The 17,103-nt window shown below is 39.7% G+C and overlaps 3 protein-coding genes across 3 annotated transcripts; 2 read left to right on the top strand and 1 right to left on the bottom strand.

Moving 5' to 3' along the window:
- Nucleotides 1–350: 350 nt before the first annotated feature.
- Nucleotides 351–5,654, bottom strand: LOC145433468 (transcription initiation factor TFIID subunit 10-like). The gene is made up of 4 exons (XM_080310582.1): nt 5,382–5,654; nt 4,688–4,752; nt 777–893; nt 351–722 (listed from the first exon to the last, which is right to left on the bottom strand). The coding sequence occupies exons 1-4, from the start codon at nt 5,502–5,504 to the stop codon at nt 641–643; spliced, it is 387 nt and encodes a 128-aa protein (XP_080166708.1). The 5' UTR covers nt 5,505–5,654; the 3' UTR covers nt 351–640.
- A 1,431-nt stretch (nt 5,655–7,085) lies between these two features.
- On the top strand, nt 7,086–11,441 carry LOC145433465 (solute carrier family 53 member 1-like). The gene has a single exon (XM_080310579.1). It carries the CDS (start codon nt 8,419–8,421, stop codon nt 10,513–10,515), a length of 2,097 nt encoding a protein of 698 aa, XP_080166705.1. The 5' UTR covers nt 7,086–8,418; the 3' UTR covers nt 10,516–11,441.
- Nucleotides 11,442–11,452: 11 nt separating this feature from the next.
- LOC145433467 (CDK-activating kinase assembly factor MAT1-like) lies at nt 11,453–15,615 on the top strand. Its single transcript, XM_080310581.1, has 3 exons — nt 11,453–11,659; nt 11,716–12,012; nt 13,564–15,615. Exons 1-3 carry the CDS (start codon nt 11,461–11,463, stop codon nt 14,043–14,045), a joined length of 978 nt encoding a protein of 325 aa, XP_080166707.1. The 5' UTR covers nt 11,453–11,460; the 3' UTR covers nt 14,046–15,615.
- Nucleotides 15,616–17,103: the final 1,488 nt, after the last annotated feature.

Here is a 17,103-nt window from a genome sequence, read left to right on the forward strand (position 1 = left end):
AAAGGTGCAGTAACACAGTTTATAGAGCCGTATACAAATCTATACATATGATTCTGAGCATACTCTGCACTCCACGGATGAGTTGAACGCATTCGAAGAACGGTAGAAGACCTCAAGACAGCATCACGTTGGACAATAAGAGTGGTTTTGACAAAACTTCGAAAATTAGTGTGAACCCAAGTTTCGATGCATTCATCCTCTAGGTACGGTATATTTCAGAAAGTCTTCGTAGATGCCTAGCAGGCAATGATTCTTGCTGTAATTCGCATTCCACATCAAAATGAGAACAGATATCAATCGTAAACCAAATATAATGTTCTGACTGATATCACTGTGAATAACCATTGAACTACGAAATGACATTTGTATATTCATGTAGACAGAAGAGTAAGGACAGTTACACCAGTTGTGCTATACAACATACGCATTCATGAACATTGCTTGGTATAGGCATTGCTTTGACTTGATTGAGTTCTATCTATTTCATCAAGGCATGACCAAGTCAAATAAAACCGAACGTCCTTATCCATCCGGCACGGTATCGTCAGCGGAACCAGGATTTGCAACACTGAGAAATCGCAGTTGAGGATTCCAACTGCTCCCAGTATTGCAGAATTGAAATTGATTGGTGCTTATAATCTCATGTGTAGTATGCAGGCTTCTTCACAGTGAGACCATGCTCTGCAAGCGTTGGAGCCAGATCCTCCAGCGTCAAGACATACCTGGACATCCCCAACAATGAAGATATTGTTGACGGAGAACACAAACACTCTTACTTCTTTTCCTTTCCTTTTGCGGGTCGATTTTGGGCACCCTTTAGCTTGTTTGTTTGAAGAGCATCGTTAATGATGTCAGAGAGGAACTTTTGCGCCGCCAATGCGAGTATTCGTGACCTGGAACAGTCACAGTCAGAACCAATCTTTTCATTATTTTCTGTGATTATCCCAATGCAATCATCCATTATTCACTATCTAGTAACTACCAAAGAGAGAACACTGATGATCACGCCGATCGGTTTTATGAGGGAGCATATTTGAGCGATAGGACTTCATGAGGATTGAATAGTCAATAAAGCAGAATTATTTTTTTTCACATTATCACTGGTCAACACAGTTTTTGTTCACTTCGATCAGGCTATTGATTTTGACCAACTTTTGGGCGCTGAATTCAAAAATGACTTCCGTTTTTCTCTATCAAGTCAATTTTTTTGGTTAGGCACCCCCCACATTGCCTCAAAACCCACATATTAGCACTACTTTTAATATTATGTGTTTATTGTATAAAACGTTTCAAAAACTACAACCAGTCGAAAGTAAATCATTAGACTTCAAATAAACATTTGCACTGCTTTATTTGGTTGATTTAAACTGATATTGCTTCTAGAAGACTAGGGTCCAAATTCACGCTAATAACCCATAATTCTGTAGGTTGTCTAGTCTGATACTCGAGCAATAGTCAGCTAACATATATAAGCTCCAATCTACTCTGGTATCTTATCCCCATCATCTTCAGATGTTGGGGGACATTTTCTCCTTGGCCATCTCTGACTATGTCAAGGTTTCCAGGGAAACTATCAAGATATTTCAAGTTTTTCTTAAATGTCCGCTGTCCGACATAAACATATGGCAGTGGCACATGTGTATCCTTATTGTCTGACCACTAGAAAACACAATATTTCAAAGCTGACTCATATGATCCAATTGTGCTCGTGACATTGCAATAATTCAATGTTTCTGTATTACTTTTAATGTTTCTGTATTATTCACGAAGACTAACTGAGTGTGCAATTGTTACTGCACCCAAGACGTCGCCAGTGCAATTGTTACTGCACGCACGACTTTGCCATCTTGAAGAATGGCACACTTTAGGATCTCTTTTGAGCTACCTATAGGCATTTGCCATTCACTGGACTTGTAAATCGGGATTCCTAACTCCTCCAGTAATCCATGGTAACGGTATCATGCCAATGCCAGTATCACGGCCATTCACAAAGCTACCGAAAGTAGGCCTATGAAGAAGAGGCTGTTTCTCCTGATCAAAAGTGAGATACCTTCTCTACCTTGCCAAGTAATCTTTTCTCACTTCATAAGGATGTTAAAAGTTCCGAAGATTTCTGTTCCAAGTCCCAAAGCTACGTCATATCAATAACTCGTGTTGATGGACTACTCTACATTCTGAATCAACTTCGATTTCGAACATCTTCATCATTTGACCTGCTATCCCTAAGATCTTCATCTTGATCTAAATTGTCGAGCGTATGGGACTTTCAGGTTACTCTGGATAAGCTGAATGGGGGCATTGGAACTATAGCTGATAGCAAATGTCATGTTTAATTTTCTTGCCATATCCAGCAGTTTGCATCAAATATGTGTGATAAATATCCTTGGATAATTGCATCCTCTACCAAAAATGGGTGAAAACATCGGCCTAGATCGATACCAATACCTTTTTCCTACACAATTCAATCGAGTCCTTGACTATATAACTTATTATATGGTAAAAGTGTGGATTTTTATACGGTATGGAAAAGTAATATGCCTAAAATGAAAATTTGCATATTTTGGGCATATGTCATAGAGCGAAAAGTTGACGTGATAGAAGAAAACCGGTGGCATTTTGGGAATCAGCACGCCAAAATTAGCCTAAATCAAGTGTAAAATCAAAGTCAACAGATTTTTTGTTGTAAATTGTTGCCCAGTGTTATGAATAGATTTTATTTTTCGTTGCATCATATGTGGAAATTCTTCGCCTCCAGATCGCACTAACTCAACTACAGGCCAGCGCGACTCAATATGTCCATGTCCATGTTGTTTAGCCGAGCAAATTTCTACATTCTTCATGAGTAGATTAGATTTCATATCCTTTGTTGAATCTAAACTAGCTAGCATTCTAGAGAAGCCTTATTCTACAGCTGCTATTGCTATGTGCCACTTGAAGCAAGGAAAATAAGTTCTGGTGTCATTCGAGCTTGGGCACATGGACCTAACATCATTTTACCTTGGTGGCAGTAAAAGCTGTGATTTGGCTCAACTTGATCAGATTTTGTCAGTGTTGGGATGACTCGAGTCACCTTTTTCGTATAACTTGAATTGACTCGAGTCACTTTGCAAAAATGACTTGACTTGACTCGACGTTTCAAAAATGCAGATTGACTCGTGACTCGAAGCAAAATTCACGAGTCAATTTCAAGTCATCAAGTAATCGATGTCGACTAAATCGCCGTATCGTGTATACGATCGGATTATTAACCGATCACTCAATGATTGTACGACTGTACGTTTTACCGAGCCTTCATTGTTACATCAATAATGAATTGATTGTTAACGCAGTGATCGGAGCGTATAGCTTACATTGTCGTAATCCTGCTCAATTCAACCAACCCTCTTGCGTGCTTTAAATGGAACGAATATTGTCCATACGTTTATAGTTGTATATCATGGATATATATGTGGGTAGGGTATGGCTCCATATCATTTTATTGAACCTTCTGATGCTTCATATGCTATCCTATATTTTGGCTGGAAATTTTAGATCAGGGGTGGGCAGAGCTGCTTAACGCGTGAGCCGCATGTCAAAATTTGTTGCCTTAGAAGACTCACAACACAAAAATTGATATATACTACTATATTTCGTCACAAGGAAATGTAGAGTATCGAATGAAGTTTATTATTGTGTGGTATCAGACGATGCGTCTCCACCTAGGCTGCAAGGTGTTTGAAATCGGACTGATATGACGTCAAACCAAACAGTGGGGAGTTCGGTTATCATAATACTTCATAACCATGTCTTTTTTGGGTAACTCTTGGAAATTCAGGTTTTGGTGTTTGGTTTTGTAATGACGTTTCAATTATAGCTGTGTGATTATTGGGCGAATCTTGACGGAAAAGGCACAGTGGGTTACGTTCATTATCACCGAATGCACATTGCACACTCATTGAAGAGTCGCAATCAAAGACTCAAAGAGCATGCAGCACGCGGCTCGTGAGGCGTAGTTTTCCCTCCCCTATTATAGACTGAGGCTAGACCGCTATACTTGTGTAGTTTGACAGTACTACGTATGCATGAGCGATAGAGCACCTTCTTGCGTGTATTATCAACTCTTTATTCGTTCCTTGATTCAGAATAAATGGGGACTCCATCCATATTTAAAACAGTTAGCAAAATGCAATGACCTTGAATTATGTATCGTACTTTGAAAATTCAACTTGACTCGAATAGTGACTTGACTCGTGACTTGACTCGAGTCACCTCAAAAAATCGGGTGACTTGACTTGACTCGAGTCACCTTCGAAAATCGAGTGACTTGACTTGACTCGAGTCAAAATCTGAAATGACTCGTGACTCGAAGGTAGTCACTTGATCCCAACACTGGATTTTGTGATTTGAATAAAGTGACTCAAGTTCACTAGTATAATAGCATAATGCTTAAATTGAAGGTAGATTCGAAAACCATATTAGCCCATTATCTCAGGACCCTTGCAAGAAAAATACTATTTCCACAGGGTGGTATATGGAAAATAAAACTTGGATTATTATGTAGATTGGATTAAATAGATATCCCACTGAGAAGTATATATCTAATCATAAAAATGTTCCATGTAAAGAGCGTATAGCTGCTTGAAGCAACTGGGTTCTATATACCTAAATAACGGTATATATTATCAAATCTTTGAAAAGAAAGCCTTACATTCTTGGGTCTGTGGTGTCTACACCAGCTTTGTTCAAGTAATGTGATGCAACGACATCTGGTATCTGAAAAGGAAATCACAAATTTGTGGGCATCATTGTGTAGGAGCACCGGTATTCCAGCGGTATATTACCCTATTCTACAATTCCTACTGACTGCGTATCGATTTTCATGAGATACATCAGTAGATAGGGACTTAAATACCACATTGCATAGGGTATTCATTAATCCTAGATCGTAGCTACTGAAGAATATATAGTTTAAAGTTCTTTTTGCATCGACTTGAGCCTTGTTTCACGGCAGTATGTTCGTTACGCAGTATTAAAATTTGTGTATGTATGTTGAGCTATGGGTCAGGGTTCCTGCCCTTACACCATTGCTATAATATTTGCATTATAGTGTACTTAGTGAATACTTTGTGACACGACTCCATGTGACTTGACTTGACTCGAGTCACCTCTAAATGACACGACTCGGTCAGCTTAAAAATTCGAGCCATTTGACTTGACTCGAGTCAAACGTACATTGACTCGAATTGACTTGTAGCTCGAAGTCGAAGGTGGTGACTTGATCCCGCCCAACACTGCATGCTGTAAGTTACGTACCAAGGTACCATGCAATCATGCATGTGTTTGAACCCAGTTCGAAAGCGCATGATTCCCAAGTTTTTTTTTATGGTTTCACTGAGACTTACCGTTGGAGTTATGTCCTCAATTTGTGCAAGAAATTCCGAAATCTCAGCCTGAGACATCGATCCAGCTTCATCGCCACTGCCTCCATGCGCCGCAGTAGGTGAGGCGTCGGATAGCCCATTCATATTTGCGGTAATTTCTCGTGATGCGATGCTCAAACACAAATGAGTTAACACCCAACGGTCGCCGTTCAGATTATATATAGTTCAGCGCTATCGCCTTGAAAAGCACTACGAAGAGATGGGTGAGTGGGTTGGGTGTACTGTATATTCGATGCCATAAAAAAATCACTGAGCAGCTGACCATGGAGATTATACGATGTCAACCATGAATTTTAAATCTTTTGATTCAGTATCAGTTTATTAATATTTTCATCATTTCAAAGCCCCGCAAAGCTGCGATACAATGAAAAGATAGGAAGGTGTCGAAACGACTTGAAGTAGTCTTTGAAATCAGACACCCACCTTGGCCTAAGCGAAGTAGAGAAGAGCATGCACATTGCACAATCGCACACTGAATGAAAAGTATAGCATAGGATGTAAAAGGCAAGCGACAAAATGATGTGGCGGAAGGCGAGATCGATGTTAGGTCGTGGTCCGGTAATCCTGAAGGCTGAATAGTATTCATTGAGAAGAAATTGCTGGTATTCCGAATGCGGACATTCTGGGCATCCCTAAAAGACGGAGAAGCGGAGGAAGCGGAGAGTGGACCCTAAAACGCGGAAACAACGGAGACGGCGGAGAGAGCCAAAAATGCCGATTCCTAAAAGACGGAGATAGCGGAGGAAGCGGAGAGCGGAGCTTTCGGTCATTGACCTTTATAGACACGCGCATACGCAACTCTAAAACGTGTAGACGGCGGAACATATAAACTTTCGAGCTAAATGACAATTAAAAGACAACATATGAAGCTGAGATCAGAATCTGTAAGCGAATAGTCAGCCATTCGAGTTCGAGGGATGACGAAGCGGACGGTTATAATATACTGAAAGCGGAGTTCGATGCGTAGCGAAATATATTTCGAAACAGCAGAGAATAACGGAGAAGTCAGCCATACGAGTTTCAGGCCAATTTGGCGACTGATTGCCCATCGATGAGATGACATAGCGGACGGTTATGATATAGGCTACTGACAGCGGAGTTCGGGGCGTAGCGTATCATTCATCATATGGTGTTATATTTCTTTTTGAGAAATTATAGGCATAAGATGTAGGCTACATGAAAGAGAGCAATCTCTGACCAGTACCTTTGGGAAGGAGCAACCCCCTATCAAAAGTAGGCATAAGATGTAGGCTTTCTAAAAGAAATTGCAAGTTTATATCGGATTAGAATTAGGATTTGAAGATTTGGATTGCATTTGGACATAAAAATTTCAAATCCACTCATCTCTGCTCCATCCGCTCTCCAGAGCAGCTCTGCCAGGCCCTGCCAGCTGGCAACTGCCACCCGTGAACCGGCTAAGCCGCGTTGAGGATGATACTAATGACGTGCTCTTCAGCGGTGGTTAGTAACGAAGTACTTCAACTAGATTTTGCCTACTTACACTACTTTGAGGGGTTATGCTGAGATGCTCTAGTTTTCTAGGCAACCAAAACTAGGCCTAGAATACTTACGGTACTTTGGAATTATATAAATAATAAATAAAATTGGAATAAATTGGAATTGGAATTTACTATACCTGTACTTCTACTTGAGTATAAATTTACCACGTTACTTCTACTTGAGTATAGTTTATGACAACTTTAATCACCTCTGTTACTATTATTTTTATTTCAATGGATTCGGATAGTTGTTGAGACTGATATTCATTTTTTCACTTACACTATATTCATCACTATTGCCTTTATCATCTCTGAAGCTTTGAGTTGACCATAATCGCCAATCTGAAGTACGAGTAGAATTAATACTTATTTAATCAAGAGTTTGTGACCGTATCGTATATTGAAGATATATATACCAGTCCGTAGACAGTAGTATTCTATCACCGCTTACCATAGAGAACAGTAATATTACCATCATCTATCGATGTACAGGGCAAGGTATAATGCTGTTAAGGGAGTATTCTGTAAAATATAAAATTCAACATAATTATTATAGATATCCACAGTAAAGAATTTTGAATGTCATTTGCTATGTAAAGCTTTTCCATTCCATTAACCCAGTGGTTCAGGTTCCTAATCGTATTTAGCTTGTTGCACACTAGATAATCATTAAAACTCTTGTGGCACACTTGGGCCGAGAAAAGATGCTTTAAAAAACATCGATGTTTTTTATTACATTAAGAACATATACAATAGAAAGGAGGTTGAATTGTTCACAAACTTACCTGCATTTTGTATTGCACATCCGTAGATGGTAAAAGGTTTTTTGGATATGGCGAACAAAACCACTTGCGTTGTAATCGCCGAACAAACATAATCACGAATAACAACCCGCGTTTCGTCATTAATTCCAAGCAGTGTCCCTCGTTTACAGCTTTTAATTACACTCAATAAAAAAGCCATGTCCACCTAGCCATCAAAATGCATATTTTAATACCATACTGATTGTTTCTGCACGGATTATGGAATAGGATTTGATAGCCGACAGCTAAAAACCTCCGAATTTCTTTTGAAGAAATTGCTTTGAATTTTCGTAACTGCTCTTTTGTGGAAAGATTGCTTGATGGATTAGAATACCATAACTGCTTCCATTGTCACTTGTGCCTATTTATCAGTATACTAGTCTTAAGGCCTTTTTCAAAATATTTTACAGCTCTTCTTCAAAAATGTTCGCGGCACAACTAAAAATCTGTGGCGGCACACAGTTTGGAAATCACTGTATTAACCTATGTAGATTTGGAATGAATATTTATCAAAGCTCATTTTGACAATATGGGCCTAATCCAACTATAGCGATCTGCTGAATTGACATCACGTTTGGTTCGCAGTCTAGTACTTGCCTTAAGTTCTGCCTTTTCCAACAGATTTTGTAAATGGATGACATATTCGTTGTATAAGCTTACTATTATTACTACAATTAGGACTCCATTTTATAAGCGATGAAATTCGGGGAGAATCTGCAAACCCATCTAACTCCGGAATGGAGAAGTCAATACATCGATTATGAGTTTCTGAAAACACTATTGTATGAATGTAAAGAACAGAGTCCGGACGCTGAACTCACCGAAGAATTGTCCATGCAAAGGTACTTTGCGAGATTTGAGGAAAAGTTTTTCGCGGTATGCGAAAAGGAGCTTACAAAAGTCAACACATTTTTTTCTGAAAAGCTTGCCGAGTCGACGAGAAGATTCACGTCCCTGCAAAGTGAGCTTCAAGCGCAGAAGGCGGCGAGACGAAGCATACGTTCTAGGAGAAAGAGTGAATTTCGCATCCCCAACAAGCAGAAAACGCAAGTCCGCACAGTGAAGGATTTGAAATTAGCATTCTCCGAGTTCTATTTGAGTTTGATATTATTGCAAAATTACCAAGATTTGAATTTCACTGGCTTCCGAAAAATCCTGAAAAAACACGATAAAAATCTCGCCACCGACAGAGGTCATAAATGGAGGATGGAGAATGTGGAGACCGCTCCATTCTATACAGACTCCTACATTGGCCAGCTGATCTTGAAAACAGAAACGGATTACATCAATGATCTTGAAGGCGGGGATCGTTCAAAAGCAATGAAACGATTAAGAGTACCTCCATTGACAGAGCATCAAAGGTACCCTCGGTGGACGGTTTATAGAGTGGGATTTTTCACTGGAATGTATTTTGTTTCTTTTGTTGCGGCCATTCTTGGAATCGCATTACTCGAAGTACAACTCGATCCATGGCTAGTGGTCGACTTGTATAGACCTGGGCTTGTGTTGTACTTATTCCTCTTTTTTATTGGTATCAATACTTGGGGCTGGCGATCAGCTGGGGTGAATCACGTTTTGATATTTGGAATCGATCCGCGAAAGCATCTTTCCGCCTATCATTTATTTGAATTAGCTGCGATCTCGGCGGTCCTGTGGACAATCAGTGGTATATTATTGATTATTGGGAACTTGGCACCTTTTCCCGAACCGGGCATGCCAGTCTATCTCAGCCCTGGAATTTTATACGGTATCTACATCGTGTTCCTGTTGAACCCGTTTCCAATTTTTTATCACAAAGCAAGATTTTGGTTGCTGAAAAGACTGTGGCGGCTTTTGGCTTGTGGGTTTTATCCTGTGGAATTTGCCGACTTTTGGCTTGCGGACCAGCTGACAAGTTTAGGTTCGTTATTTCTGGATTTGGAATTTATCATCTGTTATTATAGTATCGATGGAAATGTCTACAATGGCTGGAATCAGGCAGACCCAGATGCAAGAGTGTGTGGCTCCTACGCGTATGGACTCCGTGCTGTCCTGGCATGTTATCCGGCGTGGATACGGTTCGTGCAATGTATAAGGAGATTTTACGATTCCAGAAAATGGTTCCCACATTTTGTCAATGCTGGAAAGTATTCGACAACGTTTTTCAAAGTTACTTTTAGCGCACTGTTCGCTCTTCACTATCAACACACCCGTCAATTACACAGCGTGTACTTTTACGTCTGGCTTGCCAGCCTGTTCATTAACAGCTGTTACACTCTAGCCTGGGATATAAAAATGGATTGGGGATTTCTTGATAAGAATGCTGGCGAAAATAAGTGGTTGAGGGAAGAGGTTGTATATTCTTATACGGCTTATTATTATTTTGGTATAATTGAAGATTCTCTGCTGCGGTTCGCGTGGGTGTTCAAGATCGCTCTGGAACAAGCTTCAACGGAGACTATAGTGCCGAAGCCTGTCTTGAATACAATTTTTACAGTGCTTGAAGTTTTCCGTCGGTTTGTGTGGAATTTTTTCCGCTTGGAGAACGAGCATTTGAATAATTGTGGTGAATTTCGGGCGGTGCGCGATATCTCCGTGGCGCCCATTCGCGAAGATGACCTGACGTCTCTCATGAAAATGATGGATGATGTCGATGGGGTCGAACAGTTCAGGCGGCGAATAAGGGAAGACGGAACTGGGCATAAGCCGATGCTGAAAAAACTTGGTGCACTGAGACGAAATGTGTCTAGCGCAGTGCAGTTTGCCGGTAGTGGTGGATCGGACGAAGATGGGACAAGCACCAGTGCGATATGATTTCACACTCCTTCGCCAGTTGCCTATCTCGCAATGGTATCTTCGATGACCCGCGACTAGGTGCTAAAATATTGCCTGTCCTTGTCGTGAATTCTCTTCGCAGACCTTTGCAACATTTTAATGTATTGAAATTGAGTACTGAAACCAATTCCACTGTTACACAGGGTACTCACGTACTCAGGTGCCTTTGCAATTTAGATGTATCATTTCATTTGTCATTGTGATACGTTGCGTGTCCTCGCCAACTTGGACAGGGTTTTTCGCAGACTTTCTCGCAGTGCTCGGTGATAAATTTAGCCTATTGCGGTAGGCTTTATTTATTGTCATTCAGTGATGTCTCATTTGAAGCATATTGAAACTAAACACCTCATTAAACCTGTGCTAATGAATTCCTGTGACGATTTCATGACTGAAATGGTCTCTGAGGCATATGACGATAGCTGCGTCAAATAGGCTTCAGAGATTATATAATTAATTCTGGTCATCATGCAAGGAATATCCTGTCCTAATGATTTTAGCTACCTTCCCACAGTTTCAAAATATACTCCAGATATGCATAGAGGAGAATGAAGCCAGGGTAGTCCCTCGCTGGTCTGTAATTCCTGGAATTATATACCGCTGGTTTGCAACACTGTTTTAAATTTGATTCCTTTCTTGCAAATCCACGTCATTGTGCTGGCTTCATGCAGGCACCGGCCTATTGTCAATTTAAAATGTTTCATTCTCCGTTTAATGATGATTTTATACCAATAGTTCGTCTTGCGTTTTCTCAAATAAATTTTATTGTAATTACTCATACTGATAGTCAGTGTTATTGAATTGAAGTTGGCCTATGTGTGATTTATACGGTATGTTTTTATTGTTCTTATTTATTGTCCATTCTAATATGTTATAGAATTGCTTGCCTAATAAACATTTTGTCACAGCTTAGTCAGTTTGTATACAATGGATGAGCTAGGCTGTCCACGGTGCCGTACTACTAAGTACAATAAGCCCTCATTGAGGTTAATGATAAATGTTTGCGGTCATGCATTATGCGAAGCCTGTGTGGATCAGTTATTTGTTAGAGAAGCTGGGATATGTCCCGAATGCAATGCTCCACTTCGTAAAAGTGGATTCAGAACACAACTTTTTGAGGATACAGGTTGGTCTTAATATTTATCTCAAATTGAAACGCCTGAAACACTGGGTATTTTGTAGCTGTCGACAAGGAAGTTGATATTCGCAAGCAGATGATGAAAATTTTTAACAAGCAAGAGAATGACTTCTCCTCCTTGCGAGAGTACAACGATTATCTAGAAGAAGTGGAAATAACCATTGAGAACTTACTCACTGGGACTAACGTGGATGCAACGAAGGCTAAAATTGCCCGGTATAAAGCGGAAAATGAAAGTCTCATTAAGAAAAATCAAGCACGGTTAAATCGCGAGAAGGCGTTTTTTCTGAGTCGACTTGAAAAGGAGAAGAAACAGAGTGAGCTAAAGCGGAAAATCAGAGGTTTGCATTGAAGAATTACTGAATTAGGCGGGACATATTTCAACTGTGTGGTAGTTGAAGTGATCATTGCTGACTTGCATGAAGGAAAATATGCTGACGAGTTGACTCCCGTAAATGAGTGTGTCGACAATATCTTGCATGCTCAAGCCTTAGGTTTCACATGCTCTTATGACAACATTTTTTCTGTTCAGCATTGGAAGTCCAATATTATCAATACCGTACCAAAAACGACTCATTGTGTGAGCATTTTGGAAAGTTCACATTCATCATTGTGCTTCACTCAATTATGTTACTGCACTATGGTTGCCATATCTTCAGAATTTCACTCTTAAAACTGTGTCCGGGAGGAAATTCTAAAATATGCCCAAATGTCCGGAATTTTGAAGGCTTGAAATAGCATGAAATTTTTTTCGTAAATATACATACGCGATATTATTTTTGGACAGATTTATCACACTTTGAAATTTTCTTCGCGCTGCGCCCTTGCATAAAATGCAATCAAACTAAATAAAAATACTCGTCATTTACCGAAATAAGTCTAATTGTGATCTCAATTATAGGAGAACGGTATATTCCTAGAGTCGGTCAAGGCAATTTAGATGCTTCAGTCAAGGATAGCGATTCTATCGATTCTAGAGTTCGTGAAGATGTTGAACGTAATTGGATTTCAAAATAGGCTGTGAGTTAGCCTGGACAAAGGTGCTGGGCCGTGACACATTTTCAAATTGGAAATTCTGTTGCGACCATAACAGGTTGAAAACAACTGGACGTGCGACCTGCTGGTGCGTACTGGCACATGCTCATAAATAGTCATGTGCTTGAGACATGAACATGACTTCACGATGTACAATTCCCTACATTTCGAAGTCATCCCCCACCAGCTCTACCACTAACTATGATCATGTGGGCGGAGAGAGGATCAAAATTTTATAGTAATATATGGAAGAACCAATGTTATTGACATATTTCATTGAAAAAATTTAACGACCAGATGCATATAGTAGCCCTACAGAAGTTGCATCGAATACCCTATGGTGGGACCAAGATTAGTGTTTATTTGGACGGAGGGGGCTGAAAAATGTTGTTTCGGTCCCGGTTACAACACACAACCAAATACCTAGGCTCCTGATCCGGAACGTGACTACCTCGATTCGATAGGCGAAACGTTGAAGCATATTGACAGATAATGTGTCATACCTCATTTTAAAATTCGCTAGTGTGCGCTAAAGAGTGTCCATAATTTTATCCACAAAAATATGGTAACCCTTTACTGCACTATCGACCCATTATTGAAAATTGTACTATAAAGTAGTACATAGCTGTCAAGAAACGTTACACTGATAACTCCGACAAATAATTATTTTACTCATCCTTTAGCTTAGTTCTCCATTTACTATTCTATGAAAATCCTAGAACTGTATTCTGTAACACCATTCTAGTTTGCACTCAGAATCATGATTTAGTTGTAATGTATGTTTCTATGCACACAATGTATGTATGAGCAAATAGTTTGAACACCTTCAACAGTAACTTTCAATATTTGTATTTAAGATGAAATGGAGAAAGAAGAGAATGAATCCAAGCGTATGAAGCATCAGAATTTGTTAGACGACTTGGAAAATAACAGGCACCTCTCAGCGCAGCAGGTTCTTGCAATGCATCAACAGAAACTTGAAATGGACTCATCATCGAAGACATTTGAAGAGAGAATGAGTATGAGTCAGATCGAACTTTCCAATATTTCAACTGTCGATAGCATGACAGACTTTGGACGATCTGGTAACGCAGTACAGATTAATGTATCGTCTGGTCAACCGTTTGTGTACAAATTTACAGAGGAAGATATTTTGGGGCCAAAAATGCCATCTATAGATGATATTGTCAATACTGGTTATTTGAATAACGTTCGTCAATCGACAGAACGGGATGTTGGCGGCGGATATAGTAGTCTGACTGCATGCTCCCGTGTGTTACAGGATGCATTCACTGGTTTATTATGGCGCCCTTGCTCCACAATTGATGGTGTAGTTTGACATGCATGCTGCTGAGTGTGCAATTGGGCTGTTCAAAAAAAACTTTTCGTTCAGATTTCACTGGCTACTTGACAAAATTGTTAGGTTGGTTAAGAAAACGCTGCATACCAACTTTGTCTCAATTCCAGCCAGTAGAAGCGAGATTCTTGTAGTAGAAAGTTTTGAATTTATCATTAAAAAATTAAAATTAAAACAAATTACTGAATTAAAAAAAGATATGATGCATACCAAATTTGGCTCAATTCCAGCCACTAGATGCAAAGTTGTTGCAGTAGAAAAATTTACAATTCCATGATTTTATAATAAATAATTAAAAAGTTAGTCACCGTAAATACTATTTTATTCGAATCCAAATTTTTCTACTGCAATAACTTCGCTTCTAGTGGTTGGAATTGAGCCAAATTTGGTGTGCATCATCTCTACTGATAGCCTAACAATTTTATGGGGTCGACAGAAAAAATTTAAAATTTAATTTTTTTAATGATGAATCCCAAACCTTCTACTGCAAGAATCTCGCCTCTACTGGCTGGAATTGAGCCAAAGTTGATGTGCAGCTTTTCTTTTAACCAACCTAACAATTTTATCAAGTAGCCAGTGAAATCTGAAGGAAAATTTTTTTTAACAGCCCTAGGTGCAATGTGCATTGATTGGCATCAATTTCCTCATTGTTTGGAAAATGAACTCGCATTTTGTCATTGCTGCTCCACGGAATAGGTGGGAAAGCTATTTGAGTCACCTGTTACCTCAAATTTCACTTGTTGACGGATCCGCTATGTCGCACTTGGTCCAATCTGGATTCTAATTCAGAATTGCGTTGGGTCCTTTCACTTCATTGTTTTGGACAGTCGGATTGACCTTGATCCGCCCAGAATTCCATACTAAGTAAATCCTGCGGTTGGCTGAACCAGCAGAAATTTTGCCCAGTGTGGTGTGGTTATGATAATTAATCACCTTGAATTAGTGAGTTATGTGCCGCACTATTGGTAAAACGATTAATTCGTATTAATTCGGGGAATGCTTAAAGATTCGAGGCAAATTCAAACGGCTCATGGGCGGTAATTTTCACCATTTCACAGTTTCAAATCATGATTTGTCACAAGCCTTGCTATCGACATAAAAATAATCCATTTTGGTTACCCGCACCGCAGTAATACCTTCAACTGGTTAACTGATCTCTTAAAATTTAATGAAGCGTCTCTATAGAACCGACTGAATCTGACCACTGCCTATTTCATGTGCGATATAATCGCCCGACTTATGCAAGTGCTTCGTTAAAGTTGAAACGTGTAGCCCCGTGAATCTTGACAAGTATAGTGTAATGTTTGAAATACATATTCAACGCACTAATTCATATTGATCGTACGTTGTTGTGGGCAGGTGCAATCCGCATAGGCTCGGTCTGCCATTGGAATCTTGTAGATGAATTTAGCCTGATGTATTGTAGTGGATTACTTCAAAAGTCTAAAATTGGGCCTCTGTCATTACAATGTGAATCATTTTTCACAATCTGAATATCACAGAAGTTGGTTTTCGCATGTTCCAGCTACATCAAATACAATTTTGCTTACTATTTATGACGAAAAATGAGCGATGGAGGGGAGAACAGAGGTGAGGACGTGCAAAAGTCCTTCAGGTTTTAGGAGTTCATTTCAATGTTACGTGATACCAAGCCATTGACCTCAGAAAATATCTTGCATTTATTCAAATACATTTTCAAAATATGGCAGCTTTTGTATACAATCGGAGTTGGGAGTGGTAGTGTATTATTTCTTGAATGGAATTCGGGTTTAGGAGTCTGGACCATAAGCATAAGCGGACCACCAATTTACACGGCGAGGAGAGTGGACGTGTTTTCTTCGCTCTCAAGCAGTTATGTTAGTTTCAAAAGTCAGGATTTTGAAGACGAGAAGTGGATATATTCAATAACGATCGATAGATTTTCACCAATTGATCTGATACACCAACGCTGAGAGCAGGATAACGCTGGTATTTTACGGACAGTTAACGAATCGGATTTAGAGCCACGAAATACGGAATCAAAAGGTCGCGGTTAATGGTATTAAATTGCCGCTGTTATATCGGGAGCTATCATTGGATAGTTTTTAGTTTTTATCTCCAATGGTGCGTAGTTTTGAAACACAAAAACGAATGCACCACTATATATCGATTGAAGAGAAACAAATCTCCTCTCCTTTGGGAGGGCTTGAGTGGAGGTGCACGTGCACATTTTGCCGATCGTCATAAATTGGTCTGTGACTTGGAAAGTATTCCCACCTTTGTAGCAATTTCGGAAGTCAGTTTTCCGAATGAAACCTCAGAAAACGTGAATATATCGGGCTTGTAGCGGTCGCTGCAACGACTTGTTGCAAGACACGCTGGTATAGTGCTTGATTGGAGTCGACGCTACAGCTTACAGTTCCTGTTGTACGCACAAGTCGACTGACTAATGACCGCTCTCAGTTTACTCTTGCAATCCCGATCACACACGCAGATCCAAGGAGCTTTCTTTAGTAGCACAGAACAGCCAAATAGTAATAATTAGTGGTCAGAAACTTGTAGATTTACCAGGATCAAATCATACTGCAATATATTAACGAAAATAGAAAGAACACAGTTAGATGTATCTAATTGTCTGTATACGACTCTGTGACTTGAGCGCGAGCACGCCCGCTACGGCGCTACACTGGCGATCTCTCAAAGCACATGCTTCGCAGACTACTTTATCGATATAATATTTAGGTCGTGGGAAATGAGGTTAGGAGCAGGGTAGCGCGGGAAGATTATTGGCACCCTGCTGGGACAGATCTTACAGGGCTACAACTTCGAATATACTTTACATAGACGATTACATATTTTACAAAATCTGTTCTGAATTCAACTTGAATATTGATCAATGCGAAGAATTGTGGCAGGAAATTGACCACCCGATCGGCTAACACAAATCATTTCTCGTTGCAGTATTATACCTCCATCCCAATAGCAAAAACAAGATCGCTGAATTCACCGAGGCAATGGAAAAGAGCATGGATAAAATCAACAGTGCAAACAAGATCTGTTT

Source organism: Botryllus schlosseri, chromosome 2, assembly GCF_051294905.1.
Source record: "Botryllus schlosseri isolate E-star chromosome 2, Bs_hap1, whole genome shotgun sequence".
NCBI classification, from domain to species: domain Eukaryota; kingdom Metazoa; phylum Chordata; class Ascidiacea; order Stolidobranchia; family Styelidae; genus Botryllus; species Botryllus schlosseri.

Excerpts from the sequence above, each read along its gene's own strand:
- LOC145433465 (XM_080310579.1), top strand. The coding sequence starts at position 8,419 with ATGAAATTCGGGGAGAATCTGCAAACCCATCTAACTCCGGAATGGAGA.
- LOC145433467 (XM_080310581.1), top strand. The coding sequence starts at position 11,461 with ATGGATGAGCTAGGCTGTCCACGGTGCCGTACTACTAAGTACAATAAG. Across the intron at positions 11,660-11,715 it reads ACAACTTTTTGAGGATACAG|CTGTCGACAAGGAAGTTGAT; the intron begins GTTGGTCTTAAT and ends GGTATTTTGTAG. Across the intron at positions 12,013-13,563 it reads GCTAAAGCGGAAAATCAGAG|ATGAAATGGAGAAAGAAGAG; the intron begins GTTTGCATTGAA and ends TTTGTATTTAAG.
- LOC145433468 (XM_080310582.1), bottom strand. The coding sequence starts at position 5,504 with ATGAATGGGCTATCCGACGCCTCACCTACTGCGGCGCATGGAGGCAGT. Across the intron at positions 4,753-5,381 it reads TTGAGGACATAACTCCAACG|ATACCAGATGTCGTTGCATC; the intron begins GTAAGTCTCAGT and ends TTTCCTTTTCAG. Across the intron at positions 723-776 it reads GCAAAAGGAAAGGAAAAGAA|GTATGTCTTGACGCTGGAGG; the intron begins GTAAGAGTGTTT and ends GGGGATGTCCAG.